This window comes from Carica papaya, chromosome 8 (assembly GCF_054855325.1).
Source record: "Carica papaya isolate Zhongbai chromosome 8, ASM5485532v1, whole genome shotgun sequence".
Classification (NCBI taxonomy): domain Eukaryota; kingdom Viridiplantae; phylum Streptophyta; class Magnoliopsida; order Brassicales; family Caricaceae; genus Carica; species Carica papaya.
This window is the reverse complement of record NC_142316.1, coordinates 27,046,575-27,064,039: the sequence shown is the minus strand read 5'-3', so window position 1 is coordinate 27,064,039 and position 17,465 is coordinate 27,046,575. Positions and strand designations below refer to the sequence as shown.

The 17,465-nt window shown below is 36.1% G+C and overlaps 2 protein-coding genes across 7 annotated transcripts; both read left to right on the top strand.

The window, feature by feature from the left end:
- Positions 1-257: 257 nt before the first annotated feature.
- Positions 258-11,955, top strand: LOC110817187 (SUN domain-containing protein 1-like). The gene is made up of 2 exons (XM_022045620.2): positions 258-1,536; positions 11,322-11,955. The coding sequence occupies exons 1-2, from the start codon at positions 496-498 to the stop codon at positions 11,625-11,627; spliced, it is 1,347 nt and encodes a 448-aa protein (XP_021901312.1). The 5' UTR covers positions 258-495; the 3' UTR covers positions 11,628-11,955.
- Positions 11,956-13,460: 1,505 nt separating this feature from the next.
- LOC110817160 (DNAse I-like superfamily protein) lies at positions 13,461-17,430 on the top strand. 6 transcript variants are annotated; one of them, XM_088209120.1, is made up of 10 exons: positions 13,461-13,550; positions 14,026-14,104; positions 14,256-14,334; positions 14,925-15,009; positions 15,096-15,200; positions 15,510-16,059; positions 16,282-16,475; positions 16,572-16,680; positions 16,961-17,109; positions 17,183-17,430. In XM_088209120.1, exons 2-10 carry the CDS (start codon positions 14,048-14,050, stop codon positions 17,400-17,402), a joined length of 1,548 nt encoding a protein of 515 aa, XP_088065246.1. In that variant the 5' UTR covers positions 13,461-13,550; positions 14,026-14,047; the 3' UTR covers positions 17,403-17,430. The 6 variants fall into 6 exon arrangements, with proteins under 6 accessions (XP_088065246.1, XP_088065245.1, XP_088065247.1 ...); XM_088209119.1 differs by having other exon boundaries at positions 13,493-13,570; XM_088209121.1 differs by lacking the exon at positions 13,461-13,550 and adding an exon at positions 13,617-13,887.
- The last annotated feature ends 35 nt before the right edge of the window (positions 17,431-17,465 follow it).

Genomic DNA, 17,465 nt, shown 5'->3' with positions numbered 1-17,465 from the left:
CATATTTTTATTTTTCATTATTAAATCTTTATTTTTTTGAAAGATATATAGAATGAATGAGATGTGACTGAAAAATATATAATAAAAAATGTATATAGTCGACAATTATATGATTTTACTCGTATGAATATAATACATTTGATAAGAAAGTAAATATCCCTTTATAATTTACTCAAAATTAAAAAAAAAAAAAACACTATCAAAAAGGAAAACAAAAGCCGTTAGAAAAAAAAAAAAAAAAAGAAAATAGGGATAAACGGAAATTATGTTATTTCAAGATTCAAGAGTAAAATAATTTAAATCGCTGAAGCGCTCAAACGTTGTCGGTTACCGATTGCCTTTTCATTCTTCCGTCTCCAATAATCAGATTTCTCCATTTTCAAATTTACAGTGCCCTGAGAAACTCTTACGCTAGGGTTTTATGTCCTTACAAAATTGTCATTTTCGGATTCGATTAGGATCTGATATCGTTTTCCTTCGTTGGTGCCTGTGACCATGTCGGCATCAACTGTCTCCATAACAGCGAATCCGGCGTCGACTCGCCGGAGGCCGGTGGTAGTCGGAGAAAAGAAATCTAATGTGGAGTTGTTGCCTACCGAACCACAAGCAAATGGCGGTTCCGAGAAAGATAGAGCCGCCAGCGTCCTCGAGAGGTCCTCTCGCGACTTGGCGCAGGCAAAGAAGACCGTAGCAGTATCAACTATATCTCCTCGCCGCTCCCGGAAGGTCCCAGCGAAGCCGGAGAAGCCTCGGTGGCTAACAGTGGTTAGCATCTTCACCAAGAACTTCTTGCTTCTTCTAGTGTTGGGGGGGTTGGTTCAGATGGTATGGAGGTTAGCCTTGAAAACTCGCGATCCATCTATCGAGGGATCATCCGCGGGATTTTCGGAATTGGAGGGACGGATTGCGGAAGTTGAGGGGTTGGTGAAAACTACTTCCAAAATGATCCAGGTCCAAGTGGAGGTCGTCGACAAGAAGATCGATAGAGAAATTGGGAGGCTGCGGGGGCAGATGAACAAGAAGATAGACGACGAAACTGCAGTTCTGAAGGGTGAACTGCAGAAAATAGAGGCCAGGAGCGAGGGGATGGAAAAGTCCCTGAGCGAGTTGGGGGCGGCAGATTGGCTTTCCAAAGAGGAATTCCGGAGGATCTACGAGGAGTTAAAGAATGGGAAGAGTGGTCAGTCTGATGAATATGATGTGCGTTTGAATGACTTGAGAGCGTATGCGAGGGACATTGTTGAGAAGGAGATTGAGAAGCATGCGGCGGATGGGCTTGGAAGGGTGGACTATGCGCTGGCGTCAGGTGGGGCAGTGGTTGTTAGGCACTCTGAGCCCTATCTGGCTGGGAAGGGGAGTAACTGGTTGTCTATAAACAGTCGAAATAGGGTTCACAATGATGCTTCTAAGATGTTGAAACCTAGTTTTGGGGAGCCAGGGCAGTGCTTTCCGTTGAAAGGAAGTAGCGGGTTTGTCCAGATTAAGCTGAGGACGGCAATTGTACCAGAGGCTGTTACTTTGGAGCATGTTGCCAAGGTGATGTTCTGATTTCATATCTAGGTATTTGCATTTTTAAGTTATTCATTTAAGTTTTTGTATTCTCGACTTCGCAGGTATTGTAAATGAAACTGTTTAGATGCCTTTGAAGTTTAACTTTTATTAACTATTTCTTTTTACAAAAACTTGCATTAAATAGTTTCCTACACATAGCGTTAGTGGTATGTATTAGATCACACAAATATATGTAGCTTGTAGGATCTTGGTTTTCTCTTCAAATTATTGGTATCTGGAGTCCTGAGGATCTAAAGTTTACGTTTGTAGGTTCTAGTTTCAGTGGTTGACATTTTATCTATCAAATATCATTTTCTTTATGTTGACGGGATACAGGCATATAAAGTATTCATGTTTTCAAGCTTGGTTGCCTGGTGGGTTCTTGCCCGAGCATTTATTCTTTTCCGTAGGTGAGAGTTGAATAAAATGATGAATATCAAAATAATTCCTCTCAGAAATTTATTGGTGATTTAGCTGACAAATTTTTAGAATGATTGATGGATTTAGGAAGAGTAAAAATTTTTGGGAAAGAAAATTAGTGTGGTGTTCCACAGTGATATTGCTAGGTTTTGTTTACTATATTTATGTCTTGTATGGTTAGTTGATAATAGATTCAACCAAGAGTGAATTTTTTTTGAAAGAGCCAAGCGCGGATATATTTGTTAGTATTTGGCTGTAGGGCTTTATTTGCTTTATATTGATTTCAAGGCATTGCATTATGATTATTGACTTAAATTGTTGATCAAATCAGCTTTCAGATGTTATGTTTTTCTAATAAATAAATAAACATAGGGTTTTTTGTTTAATTTCATTCTTGAAAAGAAATTCCTATTGCTTCCTATAGAGAAGCTTTGAGCTATGTTGAATCGAAGTTCCTTGCCTCTTAGGTGCAGAGTGTGTGAACAGCATTGTGCTTTTACTTGCTAGAGAAAACTTGTAATGGCCTTTTATATAGTTTATCAAAAGTCCTTAACGAATAAATGATGAATTTAAGTTATACTGTACACAGAAGATTGGTTTTTTTCATTAGATTAAGCTTTTAGGCAAGTGTCACGTTTTAGACTGTTAGAACTAGATGTCAAAAGTTCAACTTCAGGTTGTTCAGTTTCTACTAAAATTGAATTTCAGTACAAGCTAATGTGAGCATGTGATTTCTTCATATCACAGTCCGGTGGGCATGCATGTGATTGTATTCTCTTCCAAATGGCTACCTAGATGATTTTATTATGTTTACCAACCTTCAATATACATGTTTTAGCTTGTGGACTTAGTTTCGAAGAGGTGTAGAGATGTGTAATATCTCCTTGCTCTCTTCTATGGTAATAAGGCTAGCATTGTAGATTACATGGTTTCAAGTAAGAGCTTGAGTTGGCCTATCACTTATGATGTCCCACTTGATGGCAATCCTTATGACTCCCTTTCTCTTCCCTTAAATTTAGGCTTGTTTGCTTAGTATTCTTTTGCATTATCTATCTCTTTGAAATCCTTGTGCCTATGCTAATGAAGTTACAGTGTGATGAGGGATTTCTTGTCGGTTGGGAATGGTTGTGAGAGAGATATCAAATAACCATTTTTTTTTTGTGGAATATCTGTTGTCCATCAAAGGATGGGGCCCCGGGGCTTCAAGAACAAGTATCTAAGAACTTATCTTTTATTGGCTAGTTAACTTTGGCATTTTCATCTTGAATTCTCTTGTTTATTCCTTGAGGTGATTAAGAGCAAAATGAACTATGCAGAATGGATATGATACTAAAACTAGGACACAGTAACTAATGATTGCCCTCTTCTCCATTTGAATTTTTGGTGGCTCTTGCATCTTGTTTTAGGGAGAGTGTGTTAAGGCAGTCTTTTTGGTCTAGTCCTTTCCCTTCCCATTATAAACCGTCCAAACATCTCAATGTCCAATCTATGGTTTATTGTCCCATTTAGATGGTCATGACTGTGGAATTTGTTATTGCTCCAACTTTTCTTGGCTAGATATCTTATCTGCTGGGTCTTTTGTAGTGTTCACTTTGTAAATTTTGAGAATTTTAGGCAGGAAAGTATATTCTCTTGGTGGAGAATTCCCAATACATATTTATGGAAGTACACTTTGATTTTCTGTCCTAAAATTAGCTAAAATATAATATACAGATTTGATCTACAGCTAGTATATCCTAATTAAGGAAAGAAAAAATTTACAAAGATATGAGATACTTGTTAAAGTTGTACAGAGCATAAAATCTGCTAGTTTTAGTATAAAATATACTGACTTTAAGTGTGAAATCTCATGATTTTAATTGTGAAATCTGCTGCTCTAATTGTGAAATCTGCTGGCTAAGTGTAAAATCTGCTAACTTTAATTGTTTTTTTTTTTGAGATACTGCTAACTTTAATTGTGAATCTGCTGACTTTAAGTGGCTAACTAATTCCTTTGACACACTTCTTCTCAAGAATCCCTTTTATCTATTAAAAGAAGTTAAGAAACCTTAATGACATGAAAATTGATGTTTTCATTTGGATTCCTCTCTACACTTATAAGTCAGTCATGGTTTTCATTTGGAATGCAGGCATAAATTGTATGAACACTAACAATTTACCTAATGTTTGTAAATCGAAATGTGCTCTATCTCTAGATGTTTGCATTATGCATTATCTTATGTCGAAGTCCCATTGTCGTCTCATTCTCCATTATGAATGTGTATTAGGGACTATGGGCTAGCTAATGAGATATTCGGGCCAAGTTGGGTCTCTCCTATCTCTTGAAGTCTTTATATATTTGTATTGTGTGGTTTTTGGAGGGACAAGAATTAGAAAATGTCATGGAGATATGAGGTATTTCTTTTGGTTGTCGTTAGAAAGAAATGCTGGAGTTTTCAAAGGTGGAGGCTGATTCCTGTTCCTCTTCATTGTTGTGGACCAAATAAATTTTTTTGAAAGAAAATGTGGACCAAATTGTTACTGTTATTATAGTTTTGTTCGGCATCTATTTGGGCTAAGAACTCATGGATTTCTTCGGGGTAGTTGGGTTTAGCTGTTTCACAAAGGGACTTGGAGGCTATTTTTTTACTGATTTTCCTTTTTCTTTGTTTTTTTCTTGTTTTAATTCGTTTTTTGTTATTTTCTTCTCTCATCAAAATAATATATATATATATATATATATTTTATTTCTCATCAAAATAATATTCTTCTTTTCATTTAGGTAATCTAAAGTTAACCCCATTCTGCATCAGTGAACATATACCACTTATGAGCACTCTTCTGAGATGCATTCTAATGGATCTTTCTTTTTTGTTTTTGAAATATCAAGTGTATAATATAATATTAATAATGGCTCCAAGGGGGTGCCAAACTCATGTACAAGAAATTTGTTGCACTCTAATGGATCTAACTAACAATACACCACTTAAGAGCACTTGAGACTGTTGTAGCAGCCCCATCAAATTCGCTGGTTGAAATCATGATTGGTTTATCTATGGCGAAAGAGATCTGGGTGGGGCAAGGCATCTTGGGAGACGATTGCAGAAAGAACTTCAGAGCCTAGTTCTTTTGTTTAACGGTCATCATTTCTCTTCTGGTGAGAGCTTTGGGAATCTAATAAATATATTGACTGGTTTTCTAATTTGGGTTGCATAACTTTGGCTCTTTATACCTTTTGCTTCTTCAGAAAAATAGATCATGAATTGTTGAAGTTCCTCGAATAATTTTGGAGATGTAAGGTGCATAAGCTGCAACTTTTTTTGTAATTTTTAGAGAAAAAAAGTTTGATTAACAAGACAGCAAAGCAATGCCACCCACATCCAAAGGAGTGAAGAAATTAGAAGTTAAAGTAGCAGCGAGACTCTCCATGATCCTTTATTTAGGATGATGCCTTTTGCTAATGTTTTTGGAAGGTTCTGCTCCCTTTTAAGTTAATTTTTTATTTAGACCGAGGTTCTTAACAAACTCAATACCAATGATTTGCTACAAGTTCATAGGCTTAGTTGCTTCTGGTCCTCGGAGCTTTTGAGATGCGTTTTTAAGATGTCGAGTTCAATTTTTCTTGCACTGAGATGTGTTTGGGAGGTTTTTGGGATCATTTGTGTTACTTTTGGGTTTTCTTGGGCTCCCTCTCTGAACATAAGGGACTATTATTTCTTCCCTTCGTGGCATTTGCGGAAAAGGAAGAGTATCCTTTGTTGTGGAGATGGGCTTTATTTGTTGGTTGTGGTTGGAGAGAAATGCAAGGATATTGTTTATTTAAAAAAAAAAAAAAAGAACTGCAAGGATATTTAAGGATCATTTCTCTCTCACTTTTTGCTGCTTTAGGATAGATTGACTTTTTGGCGTTGTTTTTGGGCTAATGCTCATTGTTGACTTCTATAAGAATGTTTCTTTATCTACTTGCATAGGTATTGGTTCGCTGGACTTCATTGAGTTGTTTTGTTGTTTAGACCTTTATCCTTTTTTTATTTTTTATTTTTACATTTGGGGAGTGAAAAGCTGTCTGTGCAGTTGTAACTTTCTTTTCTTCTAGAAAATTATTTTATTTTTCTATTTAGGAAAAGGGAGATTTGTCAAGTCCTCTACAGAAGAAGGATAATGATCCTTAGGAAACAAACTACCAAAAGAGAAAACAACACCCTCAGAAGACATTCTATTCATTTCCTTACTAAATAACCCATAGTAGCCATGGGATAAGTAAGGGGAATTTTTCTTCTACACCCAGGTTAACAAATAGTTTGCTGTGGTCAAAGGTCTATAGGAGGGCCCAGACTAGACTTAGGAAGTCAAACATGATGCATCAATGTAGCAGGAGAAGGGACACCATAAAAGAAAATGATCAGGCATCTGGCCACTTCATTGCGAGGATAGCAACCATTTCAAGAGATAATTCTACTAAACATCAATAATACATTTGACTTCTCCTTCTTGTGCTTCTCTCCCGTGTCATAGTTAATAGATGACTGAAGTTGTTTTAGTTCTCTCTTCATGCTCATCCCATTCTTCTTTTTAAGACTAGGTTTTACAGATTTGTTTGTGGAGTTTTTTTCATCACGTCTTACAATGGAATTGAATAGTTCCAAGACTTTTTCTTCATGGCATCAAAGCTCACTCCTAAAATCTTACTAATTTTCTGTAGATGGTCAAGAATCCATTTGCTTTCATCACCTCCCTCCCCCTCCACTCCATCCACATTGATCATAGCCTTCCCATCACTGTCATTCTCTGTCCTCTGCAACTCCTTGGTGCCGCCCAACTCTTCTGTTGGGACTAGTACCAACTGTAAGTCTCCTACAGCCGTGCAAGCCTCAATGCCCGATTGGAGGCTGAATCTTTCACCTTCTCTGTGACGCCTCCCTCTTCAATCACGATCCTCCTCTGTGTCTCATCTTCAACCCTAACCTTCCTTCTCCACTTGTGCTTGGGCTTAAAAACCTGAATTCATTTTCCTTTCTTCCTGGTTGAGCATCTTCTGGGACCTATCTCCTCTTTAGGCTTGGCTTCCTCAGCATATATCTGGGCCAATCACACCATCCGAATTATGGATTTCAAAATTTACCTGCTTCAAAATCGGGTCGCATCTTGGCTTCTCCACCTGTCACTGCTCCTCTTCGTCCCTCTTCACTGCGTTTGCATATGGCTTCCAAACCAACACCTCCATTTTTACATTAATATCCACCTTTTGGTAACTGAATCTACATCATATCCAGTGATGGGGGATCTGGTTCATTGGTTCAGGCACCATTTTTGTTGTCATTGGTGTCCTAGGCTTTTCGAGTAGGCAACTCACCTTCCCTAATAGTTTTCATCAACCATCAGCATGGAATCCTTTCAGGATCACTATCCTCTTTCTTTTTTCCCGTTCCATTCTGTGACGACCAGATATTTTCCCCATCCATTTTCCCGAAGCTCCGATAACAGATTGGTGATTCTTCCCTTCCTTTCTTCTTGTTTTTTGTGACATTACTTCCCTTCCTTTCTTTTAACCCACAACTTGTCTCCCCTCTTCCAATAAAAGTCAAATAAACATCTACTACCAGCTAATCTCCTTCCAGAAAATGATTGATGATCTAAACTCCCTTCCATTCTCACCTAGCTTAAGCCCCTCCACTTCTTTATCCATCAGCTCCAAGTCAAAAGTTTTACGTTCCACAACCAGGAAGGCCCTGGTAGCCAGCATGGTGGCCCTTCGACAGGGACCAAATAATGGTCTGGTTGCAGTAGTGAAAGCTATGATAGAGATTCTCTCTCTCTAGAATTTTCTCTCCAAATTGTATTTATTGAAGAAAGCTAAGAAGGTCTTCTTCTAGATAATACATTTGCTTCTGAAGGAAAACATCATTGTTTGTGCAAGCAGAAAGTAGAAGGATTTAACAGTAAAGGTTTCATTGGCACACGACTTCCAGAATGGTTAATCCTCATCCAATAGTTTCATAGTGGAAAAGCGATGTGTTGTAAGAGGCTAACATATTCATCTTCCTCCCAGTTGTTCAGATTTCATTTAAGACCCATATCCCACTTGTTTGGGACTAACAGAAAGGTACTCCCTGCCTTAGACTCCTTCTTTTGAGACCCATATGACTCAAAAGGCCTTGGCCACATTACTAAGCTTTCTAGAAGCTTATCTTCTGCCTAAAAGCAACTTAATCTGAATGCACCAAGAGAACTTCAAAACCTGCATCAAATCTCTTGACTGCCTTGTACATTTTTAGAGAGAACGAGGTATATTGTCTAGAGGGATATCAAAGGGGTTACCATCTCTATAAAAGAGAGAAGAGGATGCCCTCTAAACAATCTACGTCAGGTTTGGAAACATTGGTCTCTAAGACTAGCAAAAGTAGAAACGACTCCCTCAAAGACTCATCCTATTGCTCTCTCTCTAGGTAGACCAGAAAATGGTTAGATCAATGAGCTTGTTCTTACTTGTGGCTGTCAGCATAATACTAGGCAATCGACTTATCCTAAATGGGTGAACTCATCATCCACTTGATACTCCTTCCATAATCCAGTCATGTAAGGATCCTGCTTGGCCGTTTATCTCTTCTCAGAAACTCCAAACTTAGTGCTTATCCTTCACCAAATATGGCCTTGATATGATATAGATCTCTGAAGCCTTTTACGAAAAAAGCATTATGTTGAAAAGACAAGTGATCTTAGACCAAGGGCTCCTAACTAAATGGTTGTTAATGAGTCCTAAGCACCAAATTATTATATCTTCTTTGGCCATTTGAATCTCCTCATATAGGTTGGTGTTGGAGAGATTCAAATTTCTTAGCTTTATTGGGGGACGAAAAACAAGGTTAGATAGTAATTATAGATTAGACAAAATACTCTTTTTGTGCATGATGCTCCCTCTCTTGCAAATAAGAAAGCCTTTTCTCCATCAGCTAATCTCCTCTCTTGAAATAGGCTACCTAATTATGTGTTTTCAATAAACCCGAAAATGGCCTGCAATTTGAATATTAAAACTTGATTCCATCCCATATCCGGGGTGATTACAAATTATCAAATTTTTTTGGACTTCTGGGGTTCTTTAAAAAACCCAATTTGGCTTGCTCAACGTCTCTCATTTCATTTTATTCTCATTTATCACCACATCGGTCTCTCTTTTTCTTTTTTTCATTTTATAACCATCGACTACAACAATTTTCATCCTCTTTGATGCAAACTTAAATTTATATTTTCTAATAAACAAATATATAATAATAAAGGCGGGTCAGGTCGGGCGGGTTTTGAGCTTCCAAATCCAAACCCAACATTGTTTATGTGTCTTACCTTATCCAACCAGAATTGGAACTGATAATTTTGTCAAAAAAAGGGGAATGGGGCATAATGGTTTGAATTTATTAAATCGTGGGTTTATTTCCCATCCTTAATAGTTGACTCTAAGCAACTTGGACCTTTAATGAGTCCTTGAACTCCTTCAAACAAATGTGTGGAAAGCCATCCATCAATCTCTCATGTCTAAAAATACTGGTTAAATCACTCTAGCCCCTCAAAGAAATACTACCATCTATTAGAATCTAGGACATTGAAAAACAGACGCTCCTCTCCACCATAAACCCTAGAGAACATCTAGCACTAACATGAAGTTTTAATTTTCAGAATGAATAAATCAACAATCACCTCTTGCCTGTTAACAAGCTTAGTAGTGCTCATTACATAACATAAGAAGCCCCAATCATTGGTGAGAGTCTCCACCTCAAGCACTTACATACATTTGGTTCACTGTATAAGACATGAATGCCAAAAATATAGTATGTATTAGGTGTAGTAGATTCATTACACTCTTTAATTAGTTAAATCAGAATTACTTTGCAGTTATGATTATTGAATAAGTTGTAATCCTAATTCATTGTTAATGTGTATCTATTACTTTGTAGACATGAATGCCAAAAATGTAGTATCTATTAGGTGTAGTAGATTCATTACACTCTTTAATTAGTTAAATCAGAATTACTTTGTAGTTATGATTATTGAATAAGTTGTAATCCTAATTCATTGTTAATGTGCGAAGAATCAGGATTATAGTTTTACTGGTATTACTTTCAAGGTTATCATAATCTTATTCACTAAGGTGGATTAATTGGTCACTAAGACTAGGGCTGCCCTTGGTGAATATCCTGAAGGGATAATGTGACTCTTTTCATCTAGCATTGAAAAGCCTTGGTTGGATCTAGATAACCCTGTTTATTGGACAATATTGCTTGGTTCCTTGAAGGAGATTGCCCCTCTATGGTAGAAAAAAGAGACATGTTACCTATAGATTGTTTGAAAAGAAAGGGAGAAAAGGGCTTTCAAAGATGTATCTTCTTCATTTGATAGAATGAGATACTTATGGTTCCAGACCATATATGTTTCTCTAAGGTAGCCCTCTCACTTCTGATGCAGATCGAGGGGACTATGAACGTTTTATTAACTTGTGAACTCTCTTTCTTTTGTACTAGGGTGGCACCCCCTTATGCACTTTAGTATATTTAATTTTTTTTCCTTTTAAAAGAACTTGTAATGAAGGTCTTGTCAGTGTGGACTGAGCTTGCGCACCCATTAGATTTGGGCATTTGGACAAAAATCCACTTGCCTTTTTCAGCAGTTGAAGCTTTGTTTTTATAAGAAGTACCAGTTGGCTAGGGGTGATGAATTTGAATTTTTCTTGATTCATCATCTTGATTCAAACAAGACAAGATCAATGAAAAATTGTAGATTTCAAATGAGTGGCCTGATTCGAAAGTTCAAATATAAAGTTTCATGTTGAATAGCTTGAAAATTAAGACTAGAACGAACTAGCAATGCAATAGAAAGTGAACTCAAAGGAGACTTAGAAATTGTTTTCAACCAGGTCAATATCCTAGGCTTCCCCCACCAAGTCTGCAGGTCATGATCCTCCATGTCAATCTCTAAATCCTTGATGAGCATTCTAATGCTTTTTCTTGAGACTGCCAAAATATTTCAGGAAGTTTATGCTCAACTTAGAAGATTTGGTGCAATCGAAAACTGGTTTACATAACAAGTGCCCAAGATGAGTACCTCGTTGTGGTTCTGAATCAAAAGCATGCTGTCACTGTTATATTTGTTATGCTCTAGATGTGTGACTTTCATGTTTACGTGATTAAATTAAATGATGTGTGACTTCATAATTTATTAATCATTGGAGGGGTTTGTATTGTATATAAATCAAGTTGTTGAATGAATGTCCTAGAAACTGCAGTCATTGATCTATAGTCATTTTTCAAATAACTTGTTATAAGATGTGCTGCTTTTTCTTGGAAAACAATGTACTAAAAGTTCTTGTATTGTACAATGAGCAGAGAGTAGCTTACGACAGATCAAGTGCTCCGAAGAATTGCCGTGTGTCTGGTTGGCTGCAAGGTCAGGATAGTGACTCACCGATTGATGCAGAGAAGATGTTTCTTTTGGCAGAGTTTACTTATGACTTGGAGAAGAGCAATGCTCAGACGTTCAATGTGCTAGACTCATTAGGAACCGGCATCATTGATAATGTGTGGCTAGATTTTACATCCAACCATGGAAGCCCATCCCACACTTGTATTTACCGGTTGCGAGTTCATGGTCGCGAACCTGATTCTGTCTCAGTGGTGGCAAAGCAATCCTGATGGAGGCTCTCCCCCTTGTAATTTTGTTGTGTGACTCTTGTATTCTGTGTTTAGGTCCTAGTTTGGGATTATGTAGATACTGACTTCTGATTTAGATTTTTATTAGCTCATGTTACTATATTACGAAATCGGATGTGCATGTATGTTGTTGTTTGAGGAAGGTTCTCCTTGTCTAATTGACAGTGAGAGGATTGAGCAGGAATCACTAAAAGTCTTGGAGGTCATAGGCTCACCTTTTTATTGGAATGGCCTCATGGTTGGAACTAATGAATTCTAATTGAGTTGGGGAATTTATTTATAAATTATGTTTAGAATGTTATTTTGCAAATGAGGTCTATGTAGATTATTCTACATAAAATTTCATTTATGCTGGTATACACAGCAAGACAACTTTGTAAGTATATGTTTGGAAAAGTAGGGCTAAGAAGAATGAAACACGTATGTGGGTATTAGAGATTTATTTATGGTATTCATATTCATAAGTTTTAAGAAAGACTTTTACATTCATTGAGACAATAAAATCTTTAAAAATGAGTAAAATAATATGTTGGTTTAATATATTTTTACTTGACTGATAAATTCGACATAGATAAGATACAAACGGAGTTAGAAAAATCAATGAAATCATAAAAAAAAAAAGAAGCGCCAAAAAGTTTTGAGAATAAACTGGACAGAAAATAAATAAACTCTCAATAACTAAATAAATTAATTAAACTAGAAAATAAATATCTTCAGTAAGTAAATATAGCGACGGTTCATACATAGAATACCACTTTAAGGGGGTATTAAAATATAGAATATATATATAAGATAGTGTGTTCATAAATTACTCTCAGTGTGTTCATATATCTGAAGGTTCTAAAACCAGTAACAGAAATTAGAAACTCTCCTTTCATAAATAAATAAATAATAGAAATTAGAAACTCCCAGTTCCCAAAAGTGGTGTCTGGTGAAAGCATCCAGTCTTCCTCTATTTTGGGGATTCTTTATAGTTCAAGAAAGGCAGGTTCCGACAAATGGCATTGTATGTATATGTGTGCGCGTATACATCAAAAGACAAGAATACTTGTTTCCATATTAATAAATAATAAATAATACAAGTTTAAATAGTTAGAAATGGATTAAAATATAATATAGTATTTTTATTTTTATTTTTTAAAAATAAATACATAATATAATGGTTGGGGACCGGAATGAAAATGAATCGGCTGCTTTCTACAACAAATGGGAAAAATCACTTATAACTTGGATTAATTCTCTCATGTATATATATGCTTTCCCGCTTAATAGGGTTTTTGTCTTAAGCCCTGAATTTGACCGACCGCACATCTTTCTTTTCCCTTACAAATTCCTCGTTCGTTAATTTGACTTAATTATCGTGAATCATCGCAATTTACTTTGATAAAATTTCAACATTTGACGCAAAATTTGTACACACATATTTTTACTATTAAAGAAAATTGTTTATAGCCGGTCCCCCTGGGAAACCGTTCAAATGATTTGGTCAGCAAACCACACGTGGGTCCTTCCAATTCAAACCAATTAATAATTAATTAATCAACAATTTTTTTTTTTTTATACATCCAAAACAAACCCCAGCCAACCACGACCACTTGGAGGCACGTACTACTAAAGTGTTTTGAATGGACATTTCAGATTCGATCCCCACTTTTCAGTTTTGACTCTTAAATTAAATCCTAATTTATTTATTTAAAAAAATCATTAAATTACAAGATATTGTGAATATGATTTGTAAATAAAAAAAATTAATCTTAAAAACCAATTTAATAGTAAATAATTATTGGTACTTTGTGTATATATACTTTAACAGTTAATTCCAAGGTGTCGTTTTGGTAAACTCCAACGAAGCGCACTCGAGTTAATTGGCAATGGCGTCTCTTCTCGTGGAGGTGGAATATGCAGGTTCTTTTTCCTTCTCCTCCGTAATTTTCTACTTCTCTCTCCCTCTCCCAACATTTATAATCAGTTCTCTTCATTTTTAATCATTCAAATTCCAATTACAGAATATTTTTTATGCCATAACAGGCTTTGACTTTTTTTTTTTTTCCCCTCGTATGATTTCATATATTCTGTTTTGATGCGATAAATATGCGATGATATTTCGATTTCTTTTAATTTCATTTGAATCAGTAAAAATGAATGTGTTCGTCATTTAATTTCACATTCATTGATTGGCTTAACTCGCATGCTTTTCCTTGGATAATTTCTTCGTTTCTTCTCATATCCGGTCATGATCGAGGTTATCCGTAATCTCTGTTATTCTTCATCTCTTTTTTTTTTTTTTTTTCTTCCGAACATTGATTTCGATCTCAATTACTATTTTTGTTTTTGAGTTTCCTGTTAATTGACTTATGTTGTTTTCTTTTTATCCGAAAAGTTCTGTGATTATATTCATTCGAATGGAGAAGTTCTTCGCGTTGGTCCCCTTGGAGACGAATCAAGACATGAAGAAGCAGGTTCCCCTCAGATATAGTTGTTTTTCTTTTCTAATTTTTAAAATTTTTTCCATTTTCAAAAAGTTGCTAATCTTTTTGGAAAAGCGAATAAAATGTCATTATTATTCTCTCTGTCCTCTTAACTTGCTATTCTCTCGATTTTCCGTTTCAGTCATTTATCCAAAGAATTTTTAGCACGCCAGATCGAAACGGGAGGGAAAACATCAAAGAGACTGGACCTGGTTCTGAAGGTGAGCCCCAGTAATTTTCACTTGTCGTTTTCCATTTTCCATTTTTCTTTACACACATATACATATATATATATATATATATATGTATGTATTATAAGATAAGTGGCTGATCTTCAAATATTTACCCCATTAGTGCAAAAGTGAATAAAGTTATGGATATACAAGCAAAACACAAGGAAAAGCATAATGCAATTTTCTTCTAAAGTTGAGAGAATATATTCATTTTTCAACAATTTATCTGGTGTAAGAGACAATGCAAGAATAATCTTACATCTTCTCTCGTATTCTTTTGGTCCCATTGTTTGATATAATATACATATTTATTTCTAAATAACAAAAATAAGGAGAAACTTTAATCCTTATAAATTATTAGCATGTTTGATCTTATCTGAGACTCAAAAACAGAATGCAAGAGATTGTAAGGCACCTCAATTAGGGAGCCTTCAGGGCAAGTAATTTCTTTCTTTCCCATAGACCATATTAGTTCTATCCATAAAATATACATATATATATGTATGTATACTTGTTTATCTTTATCTTTTTTGCTTCCTTGATTAGAACCTAATCATTTTTGTAATTTCTTCTTGCAGAAACACATTCGGATTCCACGTTCGAGTCTGTGTTTAACAGAGGGTTGTGTCTTTCAATGCCTCGGCAGCATGTCAAGTCCTTCCGGTCAGTCACAAACATAATAATTCTTGTTAAATATTTTCTTTTTTTATTAAAAAAGTTAATTTGTTTTTCAAAATTTTTTGTTGTAGAGTTTTTGTAGCAACCTGGAATGTGGGAGGGAAATCGCCTCACAGCAACTTTAATCTGGATGATTTCCTTCAGGTCCATGATCAATCTGATATATATGTTTTAGGGTACTTTCTCCTTCTCTGTCGTTGAATCTGATATATATGTTTGTATGTAGTGTTATATTTTTCCTTTGAAAGTTTTGATTTTTTTTTCAAACTGCCAAAAAATTTAGAGGGAATTCAAGATAAGTCAGATACTACTTTATAACTGTCAATGCCTTTTGCGCCGTAAAAGAGAAGTGATAATAATGCTTTGAATGGCCTGATTTTCTTGTGGAACTTTTCTTTTGATTAAATCATAAAGGTGAAGTAATATATATATATATAGCTCGTGTAACAATATGTCAAAACTAATTCTTGATCTTGAATCTGCAGTTTTCAAGAAATTGTCCCACTAAATGCCGGAAATGTGCTTGTCATCGAGGATAATGAGCCTGCAGCGAGATGGCTATCCTTGATTAACCAATCACTGAACCAATCGTGTAGTCTGAATTCACGAGGATTAACAAAGCCTGCTACCTTTTCCCCGGGCGGCTCACTCTTCTTCCAGAAGCCTTCTCTGAAGAAGGTCAGCAAGTCTTTCAGGACAGAGAGCAAAAGGAGGCTCAAGACGTGCAACTGTTCTTCTCCGCAAGAGCTACTAGAGAGGAAGTTTAGTAAAGAATTATGTTTTCGATGCCAACAATCATTTGTCAATCGAGATGAGCTTTCTTCGGACGAGGATGAAGATGGACATAGCACTAACATACTCACAGGCATGTCCACTTCTATGACTAGCAACCAGATGAAGTACAGTCTTGTAGCAAGTAAGCAAATGGTAGGGATTTTTGTCACTGTTTGGATGAAGAAGGAGCTTGTCCAACATGTCAGCCACTTGAGAATCTCCTCCATTGGTCGCGGAATAATGGGCTGTCTCAGAAACAAGGTCTGAAAATTCTAATATATACTTTGATATTTCTCTGTGTTCAGAAATTAGATCTCAATTGTTGAACTGATTTAACAGTGATCAAAATTGTTTTGTAAACTGTACCAGCTATGTACAGTGAAAACTTGATACTAAAAAGAAATGTGTACTACAACCATGAAAAGAGTTCTAACTAATAGTTCTTGAGTGAATACTTAGATCAAAGCTGGCTTTGGATTTCAGGGGTGCATTTCTGTGAGCATGTCTTTCTACCGGACTAGCTTTTGCTTCATCTGCAGCCATTTGGCATCGGGAGAGAAAGAGGGAGACGAACTTAGGAGAAATTCGGATGTGATAGAGATCCTCAGGAACACACAATTTTCAAAGATATGCAGAACAGCTTCCAGTAGGGTGCCTGACAAAATTTTGGAGCATGAGTAAGCATCCTTATCAAAATTTATCCATCTGTTTCGACATGAATATATATATATATATATGCTGATGAACGTTGAAATTCCTTGGACATCTTTCAGCCGAATCATATGGCTCGGAGATTTGAACTACAGAATAGCTCTGAGCTATTCTGACACGCGAAAGCTCTTGGAGAAGAATGACTGGGATGCACTACTGGACAAAGATCAGGTATTTATCTTCAACATCCAACTGCTGTTATTTCTTACACAATCCATCCACGTTTAACCTAAATTCCTCAAGGAAAGAAGATAGTGCAGGTGTGGAATTTGGTTAATACCTTCAAAAATTAGTAACTGGAGAACAATGTTGGCTTTTTTTTTTTTTAAAGCTAGTTTATCCAAACAGAATCGCTAATACAGATGATTGGATTCATTGAGTAATTGCTTATCATTGACTGAATTGAGCATTGCCCTTGTTTTTGTGTGCATATATATATATATATACACAGCTGAAGATTGAAAAGGAAGCGGGGCGAGTATTCAGGGGATGGAGAGAGGGGAAGATCTACTTTGCTCCTACCTACAAATACTCGTACGATTCAGACACTTACTCTGGAGAGACAATGAAAGCTAAAGACAAAAGGAGAACTCCGGCTTGGTACTTGCATAACCCAATTCTGTCACTAATATATATATATATACATATAGATTACTGAACAGAGTAGATACAGGTGCGACAGAATTCTATGGCACGGAGAGGGGATTAAGCAGCTTTCTTACGTGCGCAGAGAGCTCCGATTTTCAGATCACCGGCCTGTTTGCGCCACGTTTATGGTGGACGTTGACGTTGCAGAAGATGGTTATAGTAGAAGATTACCCAGCGTCTGTATGAAAGTTGGGATCGAAGAGCTGTTACCTTTTACAAGTAAAAGAACATTGGCCTTAACATAAATGAAAATTTCAGTTTGGAGTAGCACAATATTTTTGTTTTGAAAAAAAAAAAAAAAGAAATTT